Raw genomic sequence first — 23,618 nt, 5'->3', positions numbered from 1 at the left:
GAGTGATGATGGTAAAGGTCTAAGAAACATGAGTGTCATCCTGGAGTGATTAGGCACATACTGAATCTAGTTCATGGAAGGTTAAGATCACCGCAGGTTCACAATCATTTACACAATTAGATCCCAGCCCACCTTAACTAGAGGGTGAGAACCTGTTATAAAATAACATAAAATAAAACAACAAAATCCCAGGAGCATGTGCCTAAAAGTTAAAATTGCAATGAGAAAGAGGAAACCTGTAAGACGCAGAGTCAAACTGAAGAGAACAAGTGTTAGTCAAGTCTGTGGTGCATTATTTTTAGCTTGAGTGGTAGAAGAACAAGTTGGCAGACGGTAATTAAAGGCAGAGACAAAATACTAAGGTGGTATGGTTTGCAGGCAGTAGTGTAGAGAAGGAATTAGCATAGAAAACTATTAGTTGTAATAGAAAGAATCCCAAATCACACATTTAGACAAGGTCAGAGATACTCAGTAGATTTGAGCAAGATATGATTTGTCTCTTGAGTAGAGTATCATTGTAACCAGTGATAGGAAAACTTCAATGGTAAAATCTGTTCAAGCACTATGAGAGGTGAAGGTCTCTTGTGCTGTCTGGAGTATAAGGGCAGTGGTCCTTCTTGATGGAGCTCTCACCAGATACAAGCTGAGCTGCAAAGGGGCTGTTGCCTCCCTGCTTATGAAGAAGTTCACACCATTTCATCAAGGTGCATATCAATCTATAAATGTAAAAAAAAAACAAATCTCAATCATATACAGCTCTTTATTCTTCTACTAAACAGTGGTGTGAAGTCTTCCAGACTGTGTCGTGAATGCCACATTAGCGGCACCAGCGAGCAGAATGACCCAAGAGGATAGAAGTGTTGCATGCACCATCAGCATTGTTGCTGGCTTATATCATCTGTTCTCGTGACAAAAAGAGAAGCAATCAGCAAGTTCCTTACACTCGGGAGATTAGGACTTCTGTGGTTTGACCTAAAATGTCTTAAGGAAGGATTTTACTTTGCTGAGTTTTTCAATGTTGTTATTAAATATTTAACTCAAGTAGAACTCAACAAGAGAGTGTCACTGACTCCTTTGCAATCATTTTTAAACCCTTACTCATACATGACCTTCTTATGGTAATTAGTCTAATAATTCAGAAACTTACAATAATGTGTAAAATTGCAATTGTACAGACCATGAAGCTAGAGCTGAAACTCTGTGTTGTTTTTGTCTGTCTTCCATTTCTATGATGACTGTTTGGAAATTCTAATATTGTCTACATCATTTTAGAAAGCTTGTTATTTTTTCACATTTTCCCCTAGAGTTAATAGCACACTATTCTGGATTATCTAGGTGTTTCTAAACTTTCTGACATTAGAAGATGTAGGGCAGGTGGGAACTTTACCCTTTGGAAGCACCATTGGGGAATAAAGTGGAGATGAAAAGGAAATAACTAAGCACATTTCTAATTAATTCAGAACACCTCTCTCAGTTTTAGTGTTTAATGTGCCGATAGGTTTCTCTACCCACCCATAATGGTTATCATTCCAATAGGAAATGTTCTTGCACGTTCATAAGTTGAATGTTCCCTTCCCATACTGGGAGAATTATTTGGAGAAATAGTAGGAATTTATACGATGTGATGTTTAAGTTGGTAATTATGGGTATGCCAAAGGAGGTTGGCAGCCAGCTTCTGTTTCTACCTTTTTGCTTCCTGTCTGCTACAAGACTCCTCTGCCATATGTTTCTATGCATGACTGGTGGGGGCTGTGGACCCCTAGACCCCGAATTTTCTGTAAACAACTTGCTTGCAGCTTCTCTGAGCAAAACAACTTGTTTTCCTGAGTTAGCAGCTGCTCTGAGCACGATACAAGGGAGTGATTTCTGGTGGCTGCAGCTGAAAGATCTCAAGAGCTGGGGCGTGGCCAGAGCCCTATATAACCTTCCCCTGAACACAATAAAGGGGGTATTCTTGGGGCACTCTTGTTTCAAGGATGGCCCCATGTCTCTGTCTCTGTGTGTATGTGTGTATTGCAATCTCCAGGGCCCTTACTCATAGGGCAGAAGCTACAGGTAATACCATATTACCTGTAGTACAGGTAATATTACACGTATTATTACACGTAGTACAGGTGCTACAGAACCGTAGTACACATAGCAGAAGTGCGGTACACATAACCAAGGACCGAGAATGACAAGAGCAAAGGATTGTAGGTGATGAAAGCACTGAAACCAAAAAGGAAAAGAAATCCTTATTTTATTAAATTTATTATGTCGTATAGTGGCACAAGGATAAAAGTTTATCACTCATTTCCACTAATACCGAAAGCCAGTCCTAAAAATGTGTTCACTGCTATTAGTAAACCTTATCCTTACCATGCATTTGTTAAATTTTGGGAATGAGAATATAGGAAGGATTTAGGAAAGTGTAGAGATCTATGCTATTAAAAGCCTACAGTGCTATAGGTAAAGCTGACTGAGTTATTCCAATATGAACTTAGAAGTCAAGAATGCAGGTCATGAAGAATTAACTCATGAAGATGCAGATAGAAATTAAGACCTTACTGATAGTAGTAATCAAAGATATTTATGTTTTGTTATGGCAATGAATTTCTCTACCTATTGTCCATTTCATGAGACCCCATGGGTAGCTGTGTTTAGCTGGTGAAAGAATGTTTAAGATAGTCAACATCTTAGCTGTGGCATTGTCAGAAAATCTTTTATCCAGGTTTATAGTGATAATTATGAACAAAGAGTATGGCAGAAAGTCTTGTAAAGGCTGGGAAAGGAGAAAATTTGAGGCTGAGTAAGATATACTTGTTAGCAAGAATAGCACCATTCAAAATAAGTTAATTACTTTCAACTGGGAAAAAGAAAGGATGCTAGGAAGACGACTAAGAATAAATAAGACCACATCAAACCCAGAGTTGACAAGTTCACAAGAGGTAAACTTGCTTAACATGCTCTCTCATCCTCCAGTTAGACACAGGGTTGCTGGGGGAAGTATTTCTTTACATTCAGAAACCTAAGCAGTCACAGGCGCCTATGTACCCTGTCCAAAGAAAGGTGACCAGTGCTTAAGAGGGCAGCAGTCCTTGATGATATCCACATAATACTAGTTTTGGGAAACTTTCATGCACGAAGCAGGCATCCTATGACGGCTTTAGTGTGAAAGGCAAGTTGGCAAAGCCATAGCAATGGAACAACTCAAGCGCATTGACATTCTCATTATGATACCATGCATCTTGGATGTCTTACATTTTGTACAGTGCTGAAAATCTTAGTGTTTCCCCTGATATATTTTTATCTTCTTCTTTCTTCCCCCATCTCTGCCTTCCTTGTTACTCCTTTTTACTATATTTTAGAAATGGGATTTTTATTTTAAAATTTCTTATCTTGGAAGTTGTAGTGATAGGAGCGGCGAGGCTGCGTCCCCAGCACCTGGCCGCCCGCATGGCTAGCTTGTGCCCCGAAATAATTACATGGAAACTGTATTCTTTTAAATACTGCCTGGCCCATTAGTTCCAAGCCTCTTATTGGCTAGCTCTTACATATCGATCTAACCCATTTCTAATATCCCTGTAACATCACGAGGTGTGCTTACCAGGAAAGATCTTAACCTGCGTCTGTCTGGAGTGGGAGAACCATGGCAACTCCTCGACTCAGCTTCTTTCTCCCAGCATTCTGTTCTGTTTTCTCCACCTACCTAAGGGTTGGCCTATCAAATGGGCCTAGGCAGTTTCTTTATTAATAAGAAATCACTCCCACATCAGGAAGTACACACCCTTATGTTTGGTATGGTTTAGAGGGTTATGGGTAAGAATTTGGCTTGTATCTCAGAAAAGACTTTAAATCAGTTTATTAATGGCTAAGATGATTCTGACTCTCAGAGACAGACAATTCATTCTCCATTATGGGGTAGGTAGACACCTTAGGAAGCCAGAGCAAAATGATAAAATGAGACTAAGCAATGACCCATACACCTCTTGCTAATATTAAAATCTTACACCCCAGTTTGTGAGGATTTGATGTGGGAGTGTCATATCAATCTGTTGATTTCATTGGCTGAGCAATAAAGAAACTGCTGGCCCTGATAGGTTAAAAGATAGGTGGGCAGAATAAACAGAATAGGATGCTGGGCGGAAGAGGAAGTGAGGTCAGACTCTGCTCTGCTCCCGGAGAGACCCGACAGCTCTCTGGAGAAGAGACACCATGATGGACGGAGGCTAGACTCTTCCCGGTAAGTGCACCTTGGGGTGCTTACACACATCATTAGAAATGGGCTAGTCCAGGTGCGAGAATTAGCCTGTAAATGGAAGCAGTAGGTCCCTTGAGCATGTTCTTGGGAGTGACAGCTTGTACCAGTTCCTTCTTCAGCTCCCTCTGCTGCTTGACATCTATATAAAAAAAAATGAAAGAAGAACTTTCTTATCAAAGACCTATAAGGCACTTGGTGACAATAATACAAAGTCAAATACAAGCCTGTACTGGGGAACAACAGTAGAAGATTGCAGAAGGTCTTGGATGTGTGGACATGAGGCACTCATGTAACATAAGATTCAGCTCCCATTCTCAGACTGTTACTGTGAACTTGGAAATAGTACCTCATTTAAAGTGCTTGCTCAGAGATCTCAATGTCACTCTTACTATATCTGCAGATCATGAACATGACTGAGAAATATTGATCAAATGGCATCTGTAGAAATAGGATATTAACAAAAAATACCCAAAAAATAGAAGTAGGAAAAAAGAAAGTCATTATAATTTGTGAACCATAAGGTGATAGGGTTGAGTGGGACCAAGGTCATGTTGTAAAGCAGTATTCACTGAAGAAATGGCAGAAGTTCCTAGAGAATATATGGTTTCTGACTTAAAAGAGATAAAATTTCTTATAAAGTTTTGTATAGTTTGCTTCTCTTATTGAGACAAAGGAAGTGCTTCCAGCTGCTTACTTAACAAAGAAGTCTCTTGACTGCACAGTTCAGATCTGTGAAAAATGAAATGTGTGGCTCTTTACTGAGATTCTGTATTCAAACAGTGGCTTTCTTTTTGAGCATTCCGGTGATGCTGCTCTCTCCATCATGAAAACTACTGTGCTCAAGAGAGGAAGTCCCATCAATAAATCATATTGCATGAAAACCCCAGTGTCTGGACGCCATGCCAACCTTTCCGTGGAAATCAAATAAAGTAGATCCAGGGAGAATTTTACAGCAACCTTCCTTTTTCAGATGTCATACTTCATCAACCTAAGATTTAATAAGAATTATAACCAATTTAAATTTAAAATACCCATGTCAGTACGCATTTATCCATGTACAAATTAAGAGATCATTGCCGAGTTTGCCTGGAAGACTTAACAGCCAAAGGTCTTTTTCATCTATATGATGAACAGATTCAGTCATCAAATATATTAAAGGCTACTTTCCTTACCTAGAGGAGGACAAATAAAATATCACAATTTCATCTTGTAGTTACATGAAATATATGAAAAACCATTGTTGTTTAGTTTCTGATGTATTAACATCTCTTAATAATTGAAATGTTGGCTATTAGTTATGGATCATCTAGATTTGCTTATTAAAATCTACATCTACTTTAACAAGGCTCTTGTTTGTGAAACAAATCTATTTCCACTCATCCTTGTGAAAGAGATTCAGTGGAGTAAGATAGTATTGGAAGTAATTCATGTGGAAGATGCTGATAGGTTCAGGATCATTCAGCAAATACCAGCTATGCATCCATCAAAAGCATCTGATCCCCTGGGCTGGTGACTGAGGGCTGCTACAGCTGGTTTCTATACAGCACTGAAATCCTGAGTCGAGTTGCTTTTACTTATCAGAAAGAGACAGTCATATTGGTGTTTCAAAAGACCATTCCAATTATAGTGACGAAATATCAATGGAAGGGACCAGGAGTACAAGAGCAATAACATTTGTGTAGATAGTCCATTAATTGTGCTTTTAAAAAGTATTGTATAATAGATATGAATGCAGATTGTGAATGCAGACTGCTTGGGTTTGAACACATCTCTTACTGGCTACAAGCTATTTACTCAAAGTGGTAATTTTCCTGTCATTATTTTGGGGATAATAAAAGATTTTATCTCAAGAGTTATCATGAGAGAGAAATGAGTTAATATAAAACCTAATAGACACATGATACGCATAATGTAAGAATTTCCTATTAGTGAAGTAGGGTGGATGGAACGGAGAGAAACTTAGTAGCACATTTGAGTATATTGATTTCACCAAAGAACTGCCAGGCAGAGGAACAAGTAAGTAGGTTAAGCCAACTGTTAAAGTAAAATAAGGAAATTTATTGAATTTTATTAGCTGTATTTAACTGTTAATTGACAGAGTGACAGAGATGAGCATATGCCTCTCTGGTGATAGACCTCTGTATATCTGAGACAAACATGGTATTTTCTTCTCACGGAGATTTCTTCGCATTGACACTATGGAAACACTAGCCTTGTGATCCTTGTGATATAAAGCACTATCAGCTTAAATTTCTTTGTATGTGTGTGTGTTGACACATCTGTGTGAGCCAGTGAGTGTGCTCATGTGTGCATGTGCATGAAGAAGGCAGACGTCATATTTGGGGGGGTTCCTTGTGATAGCAGTCTACTTTATTATTACAGGGGGTCTCTCATTGAATCTGGGGCTTACTGGTTAGATTAGGCCATTTGATAAGTGAATCCCAGCATTGTTCCTGTCTCCACCTCCTCAGTGATGGTGTCTCTCATGCATGGTACTATGGCAGGCATTTTAATGGGCTTTCCATGGCTCACACTGTTAGCTGCTAGTGTGGCATGCATTTTACCAACTGAGCTCATAAATTTGAAAAGGAGTTGGAAAGGGGGACATAGGATGGATTGAAAGGAGAAACGGGAAGGGGAAAGGGAGTTCAATTACATTTTAATTAAAATAATACTTTAAACCTCAATGAATTATGCATTTAAAAAAATTGTCCTAAGATTTACCCACGTGAAGCTTGTCAAATTATCTATGCATTTTCATGTAGCCTTATTTCCTGCTTTTTATTCTTTATAGTTTTTTTAAATTTATCTAATTGAATGTTAAATAAATGTTTCTATAAATTCTGATGAATCATTAGTATTAACTTACTATTTTTTTTGATCTGGTAACGATCTTGTACTTTACATGAATACTGCATTTCACGAATATCCATATGATTACATGGCGATTAAATAACTCACCTTTTCTGTGCTCCTGATTTCCAGTCTGCTCCCAGTTCTCAAGAGGTGTCTATGCCATCTTTGGATTTTACGACAAGAAGTCCGTAAACACCATAACGTCCTTCTGTGGGACGCTCCACGTGTCCTTCATCACTCCGAGCTTCCCGACAGATGGCACGCATCCGTTTGTCATCCAGATGCGACCTGACCTCAAAGGAGCCCTTCTTAGCTTGATCGAGTACTACCAGTGGGACAAGTTTGCGTACCTCTACGACAGTGACAGGGGTAGGTAACAGGAGTCCCTTCCTAATGGGTCCAGCACAGCATTGGCCTTTGGTATGGCTATGGGGTGCTCAAAAAATAAATAAATGCCTAAGAATTTCTTGGTTTAATTTTTATGTAATTAAACCATGCAATTTTAGTATATTTACATGCTTAAAGTTAAACAAAACAAAACAAATTAAACAAAAATCCCAATGCAAAAACAGAACAAGACAACAGCAACAACAAACACAGGCACATAATCAAGCGGAGGAGATTCAGAGCACAGTTGAAAGGGGTAGCCTGTGACAATCTAATGACTTTCAGTCCTAGCATATGTGAGCCATGTGAGCAACAAAGACTCCAGAATGGCTACGTTCCTCATCAGAGAAGTGGCTTAAAGGGAATCCATACAAGCATATAAATAGAAAGTGTTATAGTATTGTATAGTTACTAAATCTTCTTCAATGCAAGATTTATCAGGTGGAAAGTAGCCTTCTTTTAAAATAAGGTCTCTGAACTTCAGAGAAGTTGCAGGATGCTCGTGAGGTCATGATCTACCCGTGTGTAGAATAGTCCGGCACAGGCCTCTGGCATCCAACGCCAACTGCCTTATATAATTCCACAGGATACTTTATGTGTTCTATCAGTGCGCCAACTTGGGGATGGGGAATTCTTTGTTTCTGTATTCTTTACCGTATTAGAAGGGCTGCTTTAGGAGTTTAGGAATCAAGGTCTTCTTAATATTCATCATGTCTGTGATGAGCATACATGAGTCTGTGCACACCTCATATTGCATAAAATACTTTGGGGGATGTTGATGTGTCTTTGGAGGTCATCTGTAAGCAAAGGGTAAAGCGCTTCATAGAGACATAGCTAGGCTCCACAGTGCTTCCTTTTGCAGCTCACTTCTTGGAATACTTAAAGTTTCAAGAGAAATTAAGAAGCCCATTTTGACCAAGTTGGAGCACTTTGTTGTGCTGAAAGGCAGACTGGAGGGAGCCAGTGTCAGTCCATTCTCCTTCCATCGCTCAGGCTTAGCTGAGGCAGGCCTGCTCAAGCTAGGCGTCTGGCTTCTGTCCTGTCCCCTTGAACCAAGGCATGACTGGCCTCTGTGTAAAAACCAGTCAGTACTCATAATATAATATTATCTGTGTCAACAGCTTCATCTCCTGTTTTGAGAAAGAAGAACTGATATCTACATCATGCATGTAAAGTACAGGCAGAGTCATGATGGTAAATGTGGATTTCAAAGTTCAGGGTGACTTTAATATGGGTTTCCTGTGTATGTGATGAAAACGATTTACAAAACCGAGCTTATTGGTATTTAGGCTTCCCTGTTGCCCTCTGACCACTTTTTTTAGGACTTAGCATCCCTGGAACTCTTCTGGAAGTTGGGAATATTTTAATTGCATTTCTCACACTTACTTCATAGTGATGCTATTTCCATCTATGTGTGTATTTCATATTTGGTCGCTTCTTTTCTGGACCTAAGCCCCCGGGTCAATGCATTACCACACATTCAACACCTCACATCCTTAATGCCACACTGCTTTCTATGGGATCCATTTTCAACAAAGCAATCAGAATTATTTTAAATGTGTTTCCTTTGGCAGCATCAATCTCAATGGCTTCTTCATATTACAATCAGGATAACATTGGAATTCTCAGACTGGCTTTCAGGCTTTATAATATATGGGTCCTGCCCAGTTCTCCAGTGAGTTTTCCGGACTTGCTCATTCACTAAATCTAAATCCTAAATCTGATTGACCTTCCTTCACATTCTGACTTGGGCCAAACCATTTTCACCCCAAGTGTCTGCATATAGCTCAGATTTATAGAGGCTCTTGATGTCTGCTTTGATATACAGTTTCCTGAGGATATCTGTTATACTGGCATTTTCTTACAAAGAATGTTTTATTCCCCTTCCTAGGATGTAAAACAATTTATAATTAATACTGTATTTGATATATCACTCAAGAACTATTTATTGAGCTCCTACTGCATTCCAAGGACAGATTCAGTCACCCAGAATAAGGTCTGTTTGTTACTTATGGCTTTACTGTTAGCTGCAGGAAAACTCTACCCAGAAGCACTCCTCACCCTGGCTGTGAGGTTCATAATTAGACATGCAGAGCTACAGGAAATGCTAGACAAAGAGTTGATATTCACTGAAGGAGTTAAATATTTGGGCCTCTTAAATTTAATTTGATATTAGAAGGCAATCATGCTTGCTAAGTTGAAGGGGCAGAAGATGAACAAATCTTACATGTAGATGAGGCCAGAGGCCAGATCAATGGCTGTATGAATTTTAAATTGTTATACACTCTAGAAAGGGGAATAAGACATTGCTTTGTAAGGAAATGCCAGCATGACAGGTTTAGAATTATACCCCACCCTTGCCTTCCTTCTGTTATTCCCATTAGTTACAAATGAGCAAGAACAGGTGTGTTTCTGACTCTTTTGCCTGCTCATGGGACTCTTTTCCTCTTATTACCTTGTCCAGCCTCCATATGAGGGCTTTTGCCTTGTCTACTGTATCTTGTTTTGTCCTGTTCAGCTTTTGTCTCTCTTTTCTGAAGAGGACATGGAGGGGGAGTAGATCTGGGGACAAGAGGAAGGTGTGGGGATCTTGGAGGAGTAAAGAGAGGATGTATTGTATGAGAGAAGAATCTATTTTCATTGAAAAAAGGTAAACCTCAAAAACATTCAAATAGACAACAGCAACATCTGACATAAACAGAGGAAGGAAGAGAAACACAAAGACTAGAAAAGAGATACTCAGAAATAAAAGAACGAATAGACTTATGTACTTGCAAAGAGAACCTGGGGCATTTTACAATTTTATTAATGCTTTCCAAATATTAAATAAAAATGGAAGGATGAGATAATCTCCAATTATTAAATTATACAAATTGAATCCAGTCAAGTGCATCTGTTGGCCAAAGAACATTAGTGTCATAATATTAAGTAATTATACATTAAACCCAGAGTGACCTTCTGGGCACACTTTTGAGATATTATCAAGTAGCTGCCGATGTTTTAATGTGTTAAGTGTTACACAGCCTTCCATTTTCAACTGTTTCCAGAGATAAATATGTAAGACTCTCAAACACAGAAATGGCCTTGGCCTTTATCTTATGTTTTATTTGGCTAATGGAAATGGCATTATTGCTGACTACTTTTATCTTATTAGTTACTTAATTTATGACATTGCATAATGTTAAAATTATCCATACATTCGTTCTGTGAGCTGCTGTCTTTACTATTACCCTGTAGTTTTCATGGGCTCCCTGCTCACTATCGTGTTACCTGCTGTGGAGGGCCTACCTGTGCTACCTTATTCTTATTAATCAGGCTTTTTAAAGAGATTCTATAATTTTCTCTATCTACTGACATCCTTGGAGGCTCATTCAATATGGTCTCTCTACCTCCTTGATTACATGGATTTGTGGAGTGTTACATTATGATGTTATATTATGTTATATTACAGTGTTACATTAAGATGTCCAGCAAATAAAAGTGCCATTGAATAGCATGAGAACTAGACAGAAATTCTCTCCCCAACAATATTCTCCCCAGAACTGTTAACTAGATTAAAGAGACTTAACATATTTCGCTTCATCAGGCTGCCCTTAACTAATTCTGTAATTCATTTAACCTTGTTTCTCAAACTCCATCCAAATGCCGAGGTTGCATCCTGGCAGACACATGGGAAGCCTTGGGTGCTGTGAACATCGTACGGAATTATCTTCCACCAAACTCAGTTTCCCAGTGACAAGAAATCAGATGCTGTGTCTCCCATTCCCGCTGACATTTCAGAACTGCTGGTGTCGTCTCTTTGCCCAGCTACTTGGCAGCAGTCTGATACTCCTTGAGGACTTCGTGCCCTTCCTAAAATTCTTGCGCTCTCAGTGCATTGGGAGTGGTAAGCTGGAGCATGATAACACTTTTAACTAGGGGAATGGGCCAGCTCTGTCAGCCCATAAGGTCTCATAATTTTGGTCTTTGGCTACAGGTGCAATATATTTGAATTTGAGTGCAATGACATGTGATTTTGGTTCAATGTCAATGAAGGAAGATAATATATTTCTCTGTACAGTAAGTAAAAACGGAATCAATGACTCATTTCTATATTTATGTGTTGGTTTTTAATATTGAACTAAGGCTGCTTATCCCTTTGACTTCAGGTCAAAGAAATCATCTAACACAGAACTAAAATGCTTCCAAACTACAATTTTCCCCCCTGATGTCTTGAGAAAGCTGATGAGGCAAATGCATGATATTATAATCTAGTCTAGGCACAGTGCCATGACTTAGTGAGCATGCGTATTAATTACACTGCCTGGAATGAGTGAGGTAGTGAATTTTTATGCAAAATATAACAATTTTAAGAATGAAGACAGTTCTGAATGGAATATGCCCTTCAGCAGTTATCATTTTAAATTTCAGCCCTTCATAAGCAAATGAAAGATATTTAAGCTATTTTTTTCCTGATTTTTTCTTTCACTATTAAGGATAGTGGGTCTAAATGACATTAACATTACTGCCAGTCATTTTTGAATTTTTCGCAAAAAGGTCAACTTATAATAGGTCATGCATGCAAAACCTCTTCCTAACAATTTTGAACTAGTTATTTCTTTCTAAATCCAAATGTTTAAGATTTAAATAGCAATTGGGAACTTAATTTTGGACTCATAGTATAATTGGAATGCTTTATGATTATTTAAAATGATGGAAAGGGATAGTTGCTTTTTCAGTTTTTCTTCCGATTTTACAAAGGTGTTTGTCTCAACGCCTTTCTTCTTGTTAATTGTTCAGAAATAAGAAGTAAGCAAGATGGCATGCTGCAGTGGAGTACCTATCTGGGTTGCCTGAGTCAGGCTCACTGAGAGCTTTCCGTGAATCAGTGTTTATGGAGAGCTTCTGATTCCCACGCACATTTCTGTCCCAACGAAGGGATCATGCTCCGATGAAGAAATCTCTGTGCCATTTCATATGAGAAGGGGAGAAGCTCAGCTTGCTTTTTCTCCTAATTCCATTGTAGGGCCAAGAGTACAGCAGTGTGGACGTGGGCTGTGGGAGAAGACTTTAGTTACATCTTCAGAGCTAGAACACGTATTTTTAGTGGTGTGTAATTTAAAAAGCATTGCCTGCCCTTGCCCCTCTTCTATTGCCCGCCCCCTCCGCATTGCCTGCCCTTCCCCCTTTGCAAAGGAGGCAGTGAGTCTGTCTCACGACTTTAAAAATCTTGTATTAAATGTGAAGAAATCTGTCAGTAGAAGTCTTTCATGATTATCAGCTGTGAGGAAGGAGGAAATTGAGTAGCGGATCTTGAGAGAGTCTGTGGCTACCCCTGCAAAATAATGTTGAGACAGAGAGCATTCCTGAGCAAGAGGCAACAGTCTCTTCCACATTGGGGTGAGATCAGCCCTCAGCTTGTGAATGAGTGATGTGATGTCATGCACAGTCAACTGTATCAGAGCTGATAGAGCACGACTTGAGAAGTTGAGCTTTTAAAAAGAAGTATTTTGTGTCCAAAACATTAATGCTAAGAATTTTAATAATGGAGAATCTACATTGAGTGCACGTTACTTGTGACATAGAATAAATGAGTTTGGAAGTTAGGTGTTTGAAAAATCCATTATCTTTTATTTTATATACCATCCCTATATTCTGTGACATGGTAAACTGCCAATAAATTTTAGGCTTACATTTATCACGATGAAATCTACTTAGACATTTATAAGTGAATTTATATGTAAATTTTCTTATATTACCTGTCAAAGACCAGACAATGCCAAATATATTAGTGCTTGAAGTTTTTGGTGTGAAAATTTCATTATTTAATAAAATGCAATAAAATATCTTATTGCATAGAGTCAAGGAGGCTCCTGGGGATTACTCTATGAGAAAACAGAGAGAGCATGGCCCTTATTTGTAGTCCTGTTTTAAAGTGACTGGAAGCCCATGTCTGGAAAGATAGAAAAAACAATGGAGTAGTTACAAAACGTATCTTCAAACAGCTGGTGATTGTTGAATTGCTGAGGGGACCTGTTGTATGTGCTCTGCCCTTATTGGTGATGAGAAGCAGACAAGGTACTTACTTGAATTACAACCTGGGGGAATTGGATTTGCCCAGAGTAAACAGCCCTCACAGGTGCTTTGCGGTGGATTCTAAGATTTTATCACTGAAAATTGTGTAAGTAGAGGGAGATCTTTGTCACCCTTTGAGAAATGCATGTTTATCTCTACCTTCTGTTGTAATAGCAGACCAGGGACTGCTTTGGTTAGTATTTCCCAGACTGCTCTGATTTCACACTCTTATGTACTATCTATTAACAAATTACTTTTAATCTTTATTATAATCAATATCAGTAAAATGGCCAAGGCTTTGTTTTGAGACTAGTTCTAACGCTCATGGTTTTACTGTTTCATCCTTAACAGACCTAAGATTCCAGAGTATGGCACCACACCCAGGTTGTCAGGAACTTTTATCTCCTCTCACAATGACTATTACATAAAGGTTTTTGTTGTTTTATCTGGCATTTTGTTGCCTCTCTGAAATTCTTTATAAACAAATACTAGTCATCATCAGGTTTTTATTTGAGAGTACATAACACTTTAAAAATATGCAGTTCTCTTATTTTATATATAGCCACTCTATCTATCTATCTATCTATCTATCTATCTATCTATCTATCTATTTATCAATCAATCATCTATCTATCTATCTATCATCTATCTACCTATCATCTATCTATCTATCTATCTATCTATCTATCTATCTATCTATCTATCTATCTATTTATCTGTCATCATCTATCTATCTATCTATCATCTATCATCTATCTATCTATCTATCTATCTATCTATCTATCTATCTATCTATCTATCTATTGTCATGCTTAGCGAAGATCCATTAACACCATTGTTTGTTTACATTGTTACATGTCTTTACTTTGCAGGGTAAAGATGAGCTCTATATATCATGGTTGCTTGATATATTTTTGTTAGAGTTGTTACTATGGAATCTGCTTCCTATTCTGGATTTTGATGATCTGAACATCTTGGGGCTCAATATGTTCATATATTTTCTGTAAATTGATAGTGTGATAAGATTCAGTTCTGCATATACAACTGTGTCGTGGGTGGTACAGAATAGCTGACAGTCATTGCCTTGACTCCCTAACTTCAGTGGATGTCACACAGCGTTGATTCTGAACTGATGCTTGGTCACGTGTACTGGATGATGGGCTAAAAGAAAAAGAAACTTGATTTTATCCCCACCTTGAGTAGATTCCACACAGGAAAAGCAAGGAAATGCTTCTGCAATCCCACGGTTCTTGCTAGTTTATATTTTCAATATAGTTGATTGGATCTAACCCATTTAAAGCAAACAAATATTCTTGATACTTATTTTAATTATGATTTCATGGGTTTAATTCAAATTAACACTAGGTACTTGAGTCTATTTCCTTTATGATTTTGACTGATGCTGCATTTTCCTCGTCTTTATTGAAAAAGCTGCAAATGGCAGCTTCACCACTTGGCATACACCCTCTTTGGGAAATTTGTTTGTTTTCCAGTATCAAAAAATACTCTAAATTATTTTGCCTGCTTATGACTAACATTAAATCCACAGGATTGTCAATGACATTTTATAGCTTGAGATATTTGTGGACAAAACAGATAGCTGTTCGCTTCCTGGCCATTGTAAATTTGCTATTTGAACTTAGGTTATAAACAGATCTGCTCACATCAGGTGAATCACACACCATATAGATAAAAACAGATCCAGGTATATTTTGAAGTGTACAGATTAGATCATTCTGGAATGAAAATGATATGTAGAGTGAATTCTCTGTGGAGCCTTGAGATCGCATTTCCATGAAGTTATTCTTCTATTGATGAACTTTTCTTCCACAAAACAGCAGAAAGAATACAGAAGGCAAGAGCATCTGCTACTTTTTGTAGTACTAAACCATAGATTTACTTTTTTTAAGAAACAATCGTGTTGAAATAGAAGTGGCGGGTCTGCATCCCCAACACCCCGGCCGCTTGGCTAGCTTATGCCCGAAATAACAACACACAAACTGTATTCATTGAAACACTGCTTGGCCCATGAACTCTAACCCTTACAGGCTAATTCTCACACCTAGACTAGCCCATTTCTAATGATGTGTGTAAGCACCCCAAGGTGCACTTACCGGGAAGATTCTAGCCTCCATCCATCATGGTGTCTCTGCTCCAGAGAGCAGAGCTGTTCCGTCCCTCTGGAAGCAGAGCAGTGTCTGACCTCACTTCCTCTTCCGCTCAGAATTTTATTCTGTTTATTCCTCCCACCAATGCTTTAACCTATGAGGCCAAGCAGTGTGTTTATTACTTAACCAATGAAATCAACAGATTGATATATGACACTCCCACATCACTTCCCCTTTTTCTGTTTAAAAAAAAAAAAAGAAGGCTTTAACTTAACATCCAAAGCTCTAGAAATGACAGAGACATCTCGCTGCCTGGACAGTCACCCAAAGTTCCTCTGTACCGTTGGGGCATCCATCTTCGGCCTACAGGCCCATAGTTTCCAGCAGACATTTCCACAAAGCAGGAAATTTCAAAGGCAGTCACTATCTGCTTGTCCTGAAGAATGTCTTGCAGACTCTTTCATGAATCAGGAACCCCGAAAGATCATCTCACCTTTAGGCAAGTTCAGCAGTCCTCTCTCTGCGGGTTCTCTGTGTCCAGTTTATGCAATAGTCCAGGCAAGAGCAGTTTCTTGCCCAAATGGCTATCAAACTCCATAAGGATCCTCTTCGATGCCCATCTTCCTCTTGAAGTAGATTGGTGCTGCCAGGAGCAGAGTGTCTCATTGTCATGAAAAGTCCTAAGTTATTAAAACATTTAAAATGCCATATTCTATAATCTTTGAAAAATATGAAGAATGCCTATCTAAAATATATCTATGCACATCTAGAAAATCTTAACTAACATGACTACAAACTTAACTATTATTAATGATTATTCATTAACAACCTATATACATTACAAAATTAACCTTAAATTTAAATCACTAAAGCAAAATCCATATCAATGTAAATTATTCATACCTATATCATCTCCCCCTTTAAATGTAAAAGAACATTTATAAACCATATTTGGGAACATGGGCGCAGTTTTTTCTCTCCAAACTGCTTCCTGCTGAATGGGGGCGTCGTTAATTAGGTCTTTCATGGTATAACCTGTGTGCTAGTTTCATCTCAGTTGGCAGTTGAGCGAAGCAATTTTCTGAAGGTATTCACAGCAACCGTTCAGGAGGGCGTGGTCCATCATACCATATCGGAATAGAAGAAATGAACAGGGTCTCATCCTCTGTGAAAACAAAAAAAGAAACTCCTTTCCAAAGTATCATGTCCTTAGATCCAAATTTCAAAGTCAAGGCATCAAAATCTCTACGATGGATTAGTTCAGCAGCATTTATAAACAAATATCTTTTGGCAGCTGTTGCTCCTTCCTCAGCATTCAAACAATTCAAAGAGAGCATAATAGTATACAGTATCAAGATTCTCTGTGTATTTTCCATCTTTGTACGCTTTATTTTAACCTCTATTTCGTTTATTTTTACTTTTATATTCTCTGTATCTCTTTGACCTGGAATAACTCTGTAGACCAGGCTCTCCTTGAACTCTCAGAGATCCGCCTGTCTCTGCCTCCCAGGCATTGGGATTAAAGGTGTTTGCTACTACACCTTGAACTCACAGAGATCTGTTTGTCTCTGCCTTCTAGGCACTGGGATTAAAGGCGTGTGCTACCACACCTTGAAGTCACAGAGGTCAATCTCCCTCTGCCTCCCAAGCGTTGGGATTAAAGGCGTGTACTACCACACACAACTTCTCTTTTTCTTTTTTTTTTTTAAGAACTTTTAACTTTTAGCTTGCATATATTTTTAACACACTGTAAATCATTTAAACATTTTCTTTGTCTTTGAATCTCTTTACTGTATATCTCTCTTTTTCTGACCACACGAGCCTTTAAATTACTGAGCAATATGAGTAGGATTAAAGCCGTGGCTTTGCCAGGTAGATCCAGTCCATTCCTTAGCTTTCCAGCCTCATGGCGGAGATACAGGCTGTAGCCATGTTTATAGCCACAATTCTATGGCGTTTCAAGGTCCCTGCCAGCCAGCGAGCTACAACAGACAACAGTCAAGTCCTCTCTCGGTAGTTGGCCCTCCTGCCTCAGTCAGAGTTTGCCCTGGCAGGACGGCCCAGAAAGCCGGCATTTTTAAACAGCACAACTTTTTTCCTGCTACGGCTGAAAACCGAAAAGCATGCGTTCAGCTTTTCACCAACACCGTTTAAGTGTTTCGTGGCAGGACCTCTTAATGAGCTGCAGGGTTTTGCAGCTGAAGCTGAGTCAGGAAGCCTCTCTTAGATGAGAGCGCTTGCTTGCCTCTAGCAAGCGGAGCAGACCCAAGAAATTTCTGCTACCAAGAAAACATGCTTCACTCCATTCTTTCCCAAGCTTTCTCAGGCTTTTTGTGGATTCAGTTGTCCACACGTCTGGGCGCCATTTGTTGAAATAGAAGCGGCGGGGCTGCGTCCCCAACACCCCGGCCGCTTGGCTAGCTTATGCCCGAAATAACAACACACAAACTGTATTCATTGAAACACTGCTTGGCCCATGAACTCTAACCCTTACAGGCTAATTCTCGCACCTGGACTAGCCCATTTCTAATGATGTGTGTAAGCACCCCAAGGTGCACTTACTGGGAAGATTCTAGCCTCCGTCTATCATGGTGTCTCTGCTCCAGAGAGCAGAGCTGTTCGGTCCCTCTGGAAGCAGAGCAGAGTCTGACCTCACTTCCTCTTCCGCCCAGAATTTTATTCTATTTATTCCCCCCACCAATGCTTTAACCTATGAGGCCAAGCAGTGTGTTTATTACTTAACCAATGAAATCAACAGATTGATATATGGCACTCCCACATCACAATCGAACCTGGTTGTTGATCTTAAAGTTTTAAACATGCTGCAGTTATTGTATAATTAAATACCACACTGGCCACTTGTTGAAGTAATACCACACCATAACAAAAGTTACTAACAATTAGAAAAATAGTCCTATATTTAGGTAATAAGATAAATCCATACCAAAGAAATAGCTGCCACCATCTGGTTAATAGATAAATGATTTAATATCTATGAGATCAATTCCAACAATAAAAATATAACAGAAGGCTGAAAAAGAAGAAAAAAAGCCCTCGCTCTGCTACCAGCGGGAGACAGCAAAGGCTAAGATGTCTCTTAGCCATCACTGGCTGTGATATTCAGCTGCTTAGGGAGTCTCTGTGAACATGTATTAAACAAACTCCATCAGGATTACTAGAACAAAATGGCAGACTATCACTTACAGCTAAAACCATTTTACCTTCTATAAAGTGGGATATGCTTGGGAATTTTTTTATTTTAATTAATTTGGAGATACTGAAGATCTTGCATGTCAGCATATTACAAGAAACACATCTCAGAGTTACAAAGAATGTTATCCAAATTTCCTTTGACAGTATGTTTTTGCTTTTTTTTGTTTAGCCTGGCACAAACATAAGCAGAAATTGATAAAAAAAATAATCATAGCTTCGGTCAGAATCAGCCTCCCTATCACTAAACAAACACATTAAGCTCAAGGGCGAGAATCTGGCCATTTGGCTCTGAGATCCTCTAGTTTCTTCATCGGTCTTCCTTACCCATTGTCTTCCCAGGTTTATCAACACTGCAAGCTGTGCTGGACTCTGCTGCGGAGAAGAAGTGGCAGGTGACTGCTATCAATGTGGGGAACATTAATAACGACAAGAAAGATGAAACCTACCGATCGCTCTTTCAAGATTTGGAGTTAAAAAAAGAACGGCGTGTAATCCTTGACTGTGAAAGGGATAAAGTGAATGACATTGTGGACCAGGTTTGTTCATCTCTGTTTTCTGCCAAATATAGACCATGCCTGCAACATCAGCACTGGCATGGATCATTCTACAAGATGCTTGTACTGCAGTTTTCAGTTTACAGTTCATGGACAATGCAGCAAAGATCATCAATTGAATTATCCCTAGCTTCAGTAAGCAATGGCAGATGGCTGTCAATAATGCTAACAGATTGGCTCTATCATTTAATAGCTGCAATGTATAATACCGAGCTTTCATATTTTACATAAGCTTTGTGCTGAACCTACATGCTTTTCTGAGTTGAAAACTTTAGACTTAATTCTGATTAAATTAGGTCAAAACAAGTATGATGTCCTTAAGGTAATGGTAAGTTGGTTTGGAGTTTATATATGGTTATTTCAATAGCAGGTAGAAAGCATATGCTATTTTATACCTATGTGTCTTAGTCACTATTGCTATGAAGAGACTCTATGGCATGTCAACAATAGAATGCATTTAATTAGGGAACTGCTTACAGTTTCATAAGCTTTGTCCATTACCATCTTGCATGGTAGCATGTATGGCAGGCATGATCCTGGAGAACTGCATCCTTACGTGCAGGCACAGAGAGGGAGGTAGGGTAGGGCATGGGCTTTTGGAACCTCAAAGTCCACCCCCAGTGACACACTTCCTCCAACAAGGCCACACCTCCTAATTCTATTCCTGTCAAATAGTTCCACTCCCTGGTAACTAGATATTCAAATACATGGATCTCTATGGTGGCTATTCTTCTTTCATACCACCACAGCCTACTACAGCATAAGAAAAAGGAGGCATTTGTTGTAAGAAGCATGTTTTGATACTGCATGCATGTCAGAAAATTTGGGTCCACTTAAAATTTTAATCTACAAAATTAAAATATGAAGGAAGGAAATACAATCAGATCACGTGCATGACTTAGGAAGTCAACAGTATTCATTTGGGTGTTAGACAGAATAATTATATCAGACATGTGAATGCTTTTGTCTGCTCTTATCTTACTGACTTCTTTTAGATAAGACCTTTCATGATAAGACAACCATGAAGTGGTAACAAAGTAAGAAACCAAATCCTCAGTGCTTTAAGGCAGAGAAACTGATCAAGTATGCTTCATGATTTGCTTAGTAAGGCATGCTTCACTAGTCCTGGCTAGTGTTTGTATGTATATGTGGGGGAGAGAGGGAGAGAGAGAGAGAGAGAGAGAGAGAGAGAGAGAGAGAGAGAGACTGAAGCTGCTTCTTCCTCGAAAGTATATGAGATTGGAAAGAAAATACACAGCTGTGTATACATTTATGCTCTTTCTAACTATTGAGATAAAAACTGAAATCCACTAATGTAATCAGGACAACAATTCTAGAAACAAGGGTTTAGAAACCTTAATTGATTATATAATATAGGCCTTAAGAAATAAAAATGGAGTTCTTAATAAAGAATTAAATAACTAAATCAATCTAATGTGACCTGTAAGAGACTCATTTGTATGCAAGGCAGGAGAACAATTTCAACTTAAAAATCTTGATTTTGGTCTCAGGCGATGAACTTAGGATTGCTGTTTCTGTAGGCCTCTTGCTGAAATGCACACATCAAATCCCATTTGAACATCATAGTAGGTTTTCATTAAAGCTGAATTTTAATATTCACTGGTCTGGTTTAAAAAAATAAATATTCCTGCTTCTTCCTAATAAGACGAAAGCCTTTATAAAACTGTGTCTTTCAAAAACGTGAATAAGAAAATTGCACAGCAAACTGGGACTAATAAAAGCTAACATTTGAAGCAAAGTCTTTAATCATAGTTGTGTAAGTTTACATGGAGTAGGTCACCTAAAAAGCATCGTTTTACATTTATATGTGATAAATATATACCTCTACCAATACACTAAACGAGTGCACAAATGGATGGCAAATCGCTTCATCAGCATTTATTACCTACGTGAGGGATGCAAAGAATAATAAGAAAGGCTGCAATTTGAGTCTCATGAGCTTCCTTATACGGGAAGAAGATTAATATAGATACAGCATGAAAACCTATAGCATATAAAGCTGTGTTACTCAACTTTCTGCTACTACAACAAGTAAAACGGCAAACCAAAGTATAAAGCAGAAATGTTTGTCTGGACTCATTGTATTAGAAGGTCTCATGCACAGCCAGCTGCCTGTAATTTTCCAGCTAGGAGAAAGACAACATCTAATGACAACTGAACCTGTTGGGGGAAACTGCTCACCTCAGTGTAGCTGGGAAGCAACGGAGAGATGGAGGGATTGGGGTACCTCTACTCCTCAAGGGTACTACTCTAATGTCCTAAATTTCTTACACTATATCCTATGTCATGAAGCTTGTACCACCTTCGAATAAAACCATACTGAGGACCCAGCCTTTAACATATGGGCTATGGGTGGATCATATCAGGTAAAACTATGTAAGTAATGAGGATCAACGCATCTTTTGAGAGGAATGATTTATACAAATTAAACACAAAAGGTAGTATTTGGCTACCTTTGAGTCTCTTATTTTTATACAAATCTTCCAAGTCTTTAATGCTTTTTTTTTGCAGCAGAAACAGTATAACTAAAACATCATTAAATAAAACATGGCAAGTCTCATCAGAGAAAGTCAGTGCGGTAGTAATGTCATCATAACATGGACAATGGCTGAAAAGAAGAAATTATTCTTAGAGAGAAGGACTGAAAGCAACAGTTTAGATTAGGTTAGGATGTCCTTCGTGGACCAGATACAAGGTGTCCATAGGGCACAGCCTAAGAAAAAGAGAATTCTATTATTAAGTCACTGAACTAGTATTTGCAAGAGAATGGCGATGGGAAAAAACACTTTATTTTTGTGGCATCGGGAAATTAGCATCAGAATTAGCCTGCATTAGATTAGGACTACTTTAACCTTATTTGATAAAACCCTGAAGACAGTTATTTCTGACTGTGCTCAGATTTAAAAATGTGTTCTGCTATCAGAACACTTAGGAATTAGCATAAATTTTCTGTTGTATAATACTAATTGCTATTGTAAAGCAAAATGATAATGGTGACTATGGCCAGCACTAACATCTATAAAAAACTATAACCTAGAGGATTTCATCTCTTCTTTTTCTCAGTAAACAGAAGTAGGGACAACTTCTGTCATTTATAGTGTTCATTTTAATGTTCAGATGGAAAACAGGGACATTCTCATGATAGCTTGCTCAATAGGCAAAATCAACAGATGTTCTTAAGATATTTATGGACACAATGCTTGTTGATTAAGCCAAGAAGAATTAGAATATTTTTCACTTAAAAAGGACATCTTTTCTTCAAGCTTCTGACTTCAACGTGGAGGATTTGATTTCTCGGAAAAGGCAATTTAGCTGTGTGATGTAGAAATGTATCAGAAGCCTACAGAAACCCTAAATTCCTTTCAAACAGCTGCTACACAATTTCGGCATGGTATTCTGTAAAACATTTTCTGGAAATTCTGTCCTTGCTCTTGGACCAAATGTGTCGATACAATCACCTGACAACGTCTTAGGTGCTGGGCGGTCGTGGAAGTCTTCAGCAAGGAGGTGACCACTACGTTGAGATTGGCTACAACATGTATGTTAATAGTGCATTCATGTGGCAATGTGGAGAAATTTCCAAGTGAGGAGACAGAACGTCCTGAGGGCTTTAAAGAAGTATGCTATTATGCAAAACAGTTTTTTATTATGTTTTATTTATTTTCTATTATGACCATAGACTTTCATGGCTCATCTTAAGGAGTTTAATTTTATGATCCATTAGGAAGTATATGAATTTAGCGGAAGTTGTCCATTTGAACAGTTTCTCCCCTGTGGTACCAAATGCAGTATAGTGCTCTCTGGGAATGAAAGGCAGTGGGCAAAGGTCACCACTTCCCCCTATATATTCCAATCATAAAAGAAAGTAAGTCATACTCACTGAACTTTGGCTTGGGAGCTATGAAGGCTTGTGGGTTAAGAGAATTAAATGCATTTTTCACCTATTTTCACTTAAGAGTGGGTTTATCACCAGGTACATCTCTGTACTGTGTTGAAATAAGAGCTGCGGGGCTGTGTCCCCAACACCCCGGCCGCTTGGCTAGCTCATGCCCGAAATAACAACACACAAACTGTATTCATTTAAGAACTGCTTGGCCCATGAACTCTAGCCCTTACAGGCTAATTCTCGCACCTGGACTAGCCCATTTCTAATGATGTGTGTAAGCACCCCAAGGTGCGCTTACC

At 38.6% G+C, this 23,618-nt stretch overlaps 1 protein-coding gene across 8 annotated transcripts in view; it reads left to right on the top strand.

Moving 5' to 3' along the window:
• Nucleotides 1–23,618, top strand: part of Gria2 (glutamate ionotropic receptor AMPA type subunit 2) — a 122,049-nt gene that overhangs the window by 51,299 nt on the left and 47,132 nt on the right. For all 8 annotated transcript variants that reach the window (XR_007594722.1, XM_050158737.1, XM_050158736.1 and 5 more), the window contains exons 3-4: nt 7,226–7,465; nt 19,198–19,394. Coding sequence is in view for 7 of the 8 variants with exons in the window: in XM_050158737.1 (XP_050014694.1) it covers nt 7,226–7,465; nt 19,198–19,394 (437 nt within the window). In the remaining variant the exon portion in view is untranslated. The remainder of the gene's footprint in view (nt 1–7,225; nt 7,466–19,197; nt 19,395–23,618) is intronic.

The sequence above is a fragment of the Alexandromys fortis genome, unplaced genomic scaffold, assembly GCF_014885135.2.
Source record: "Alexandromys fortis isolate MF-2015 unplaced genomic scaffold, M_Fortis_MF-2015_v1.1 scaffold_102, whole genome shotgun sequence".
Taxonomy (NCBI): Eukaryota; Metazoa; Chordata; class Mammalia; order Rodentia; family Cricetidae; genus Alexandromys; species Alexandromys fortis.
The sequence above is the reverse complement of the archived record's forward strand: the minus strand, read 5'-3'. Positions and strand labels throughout refer to the sequence as shown.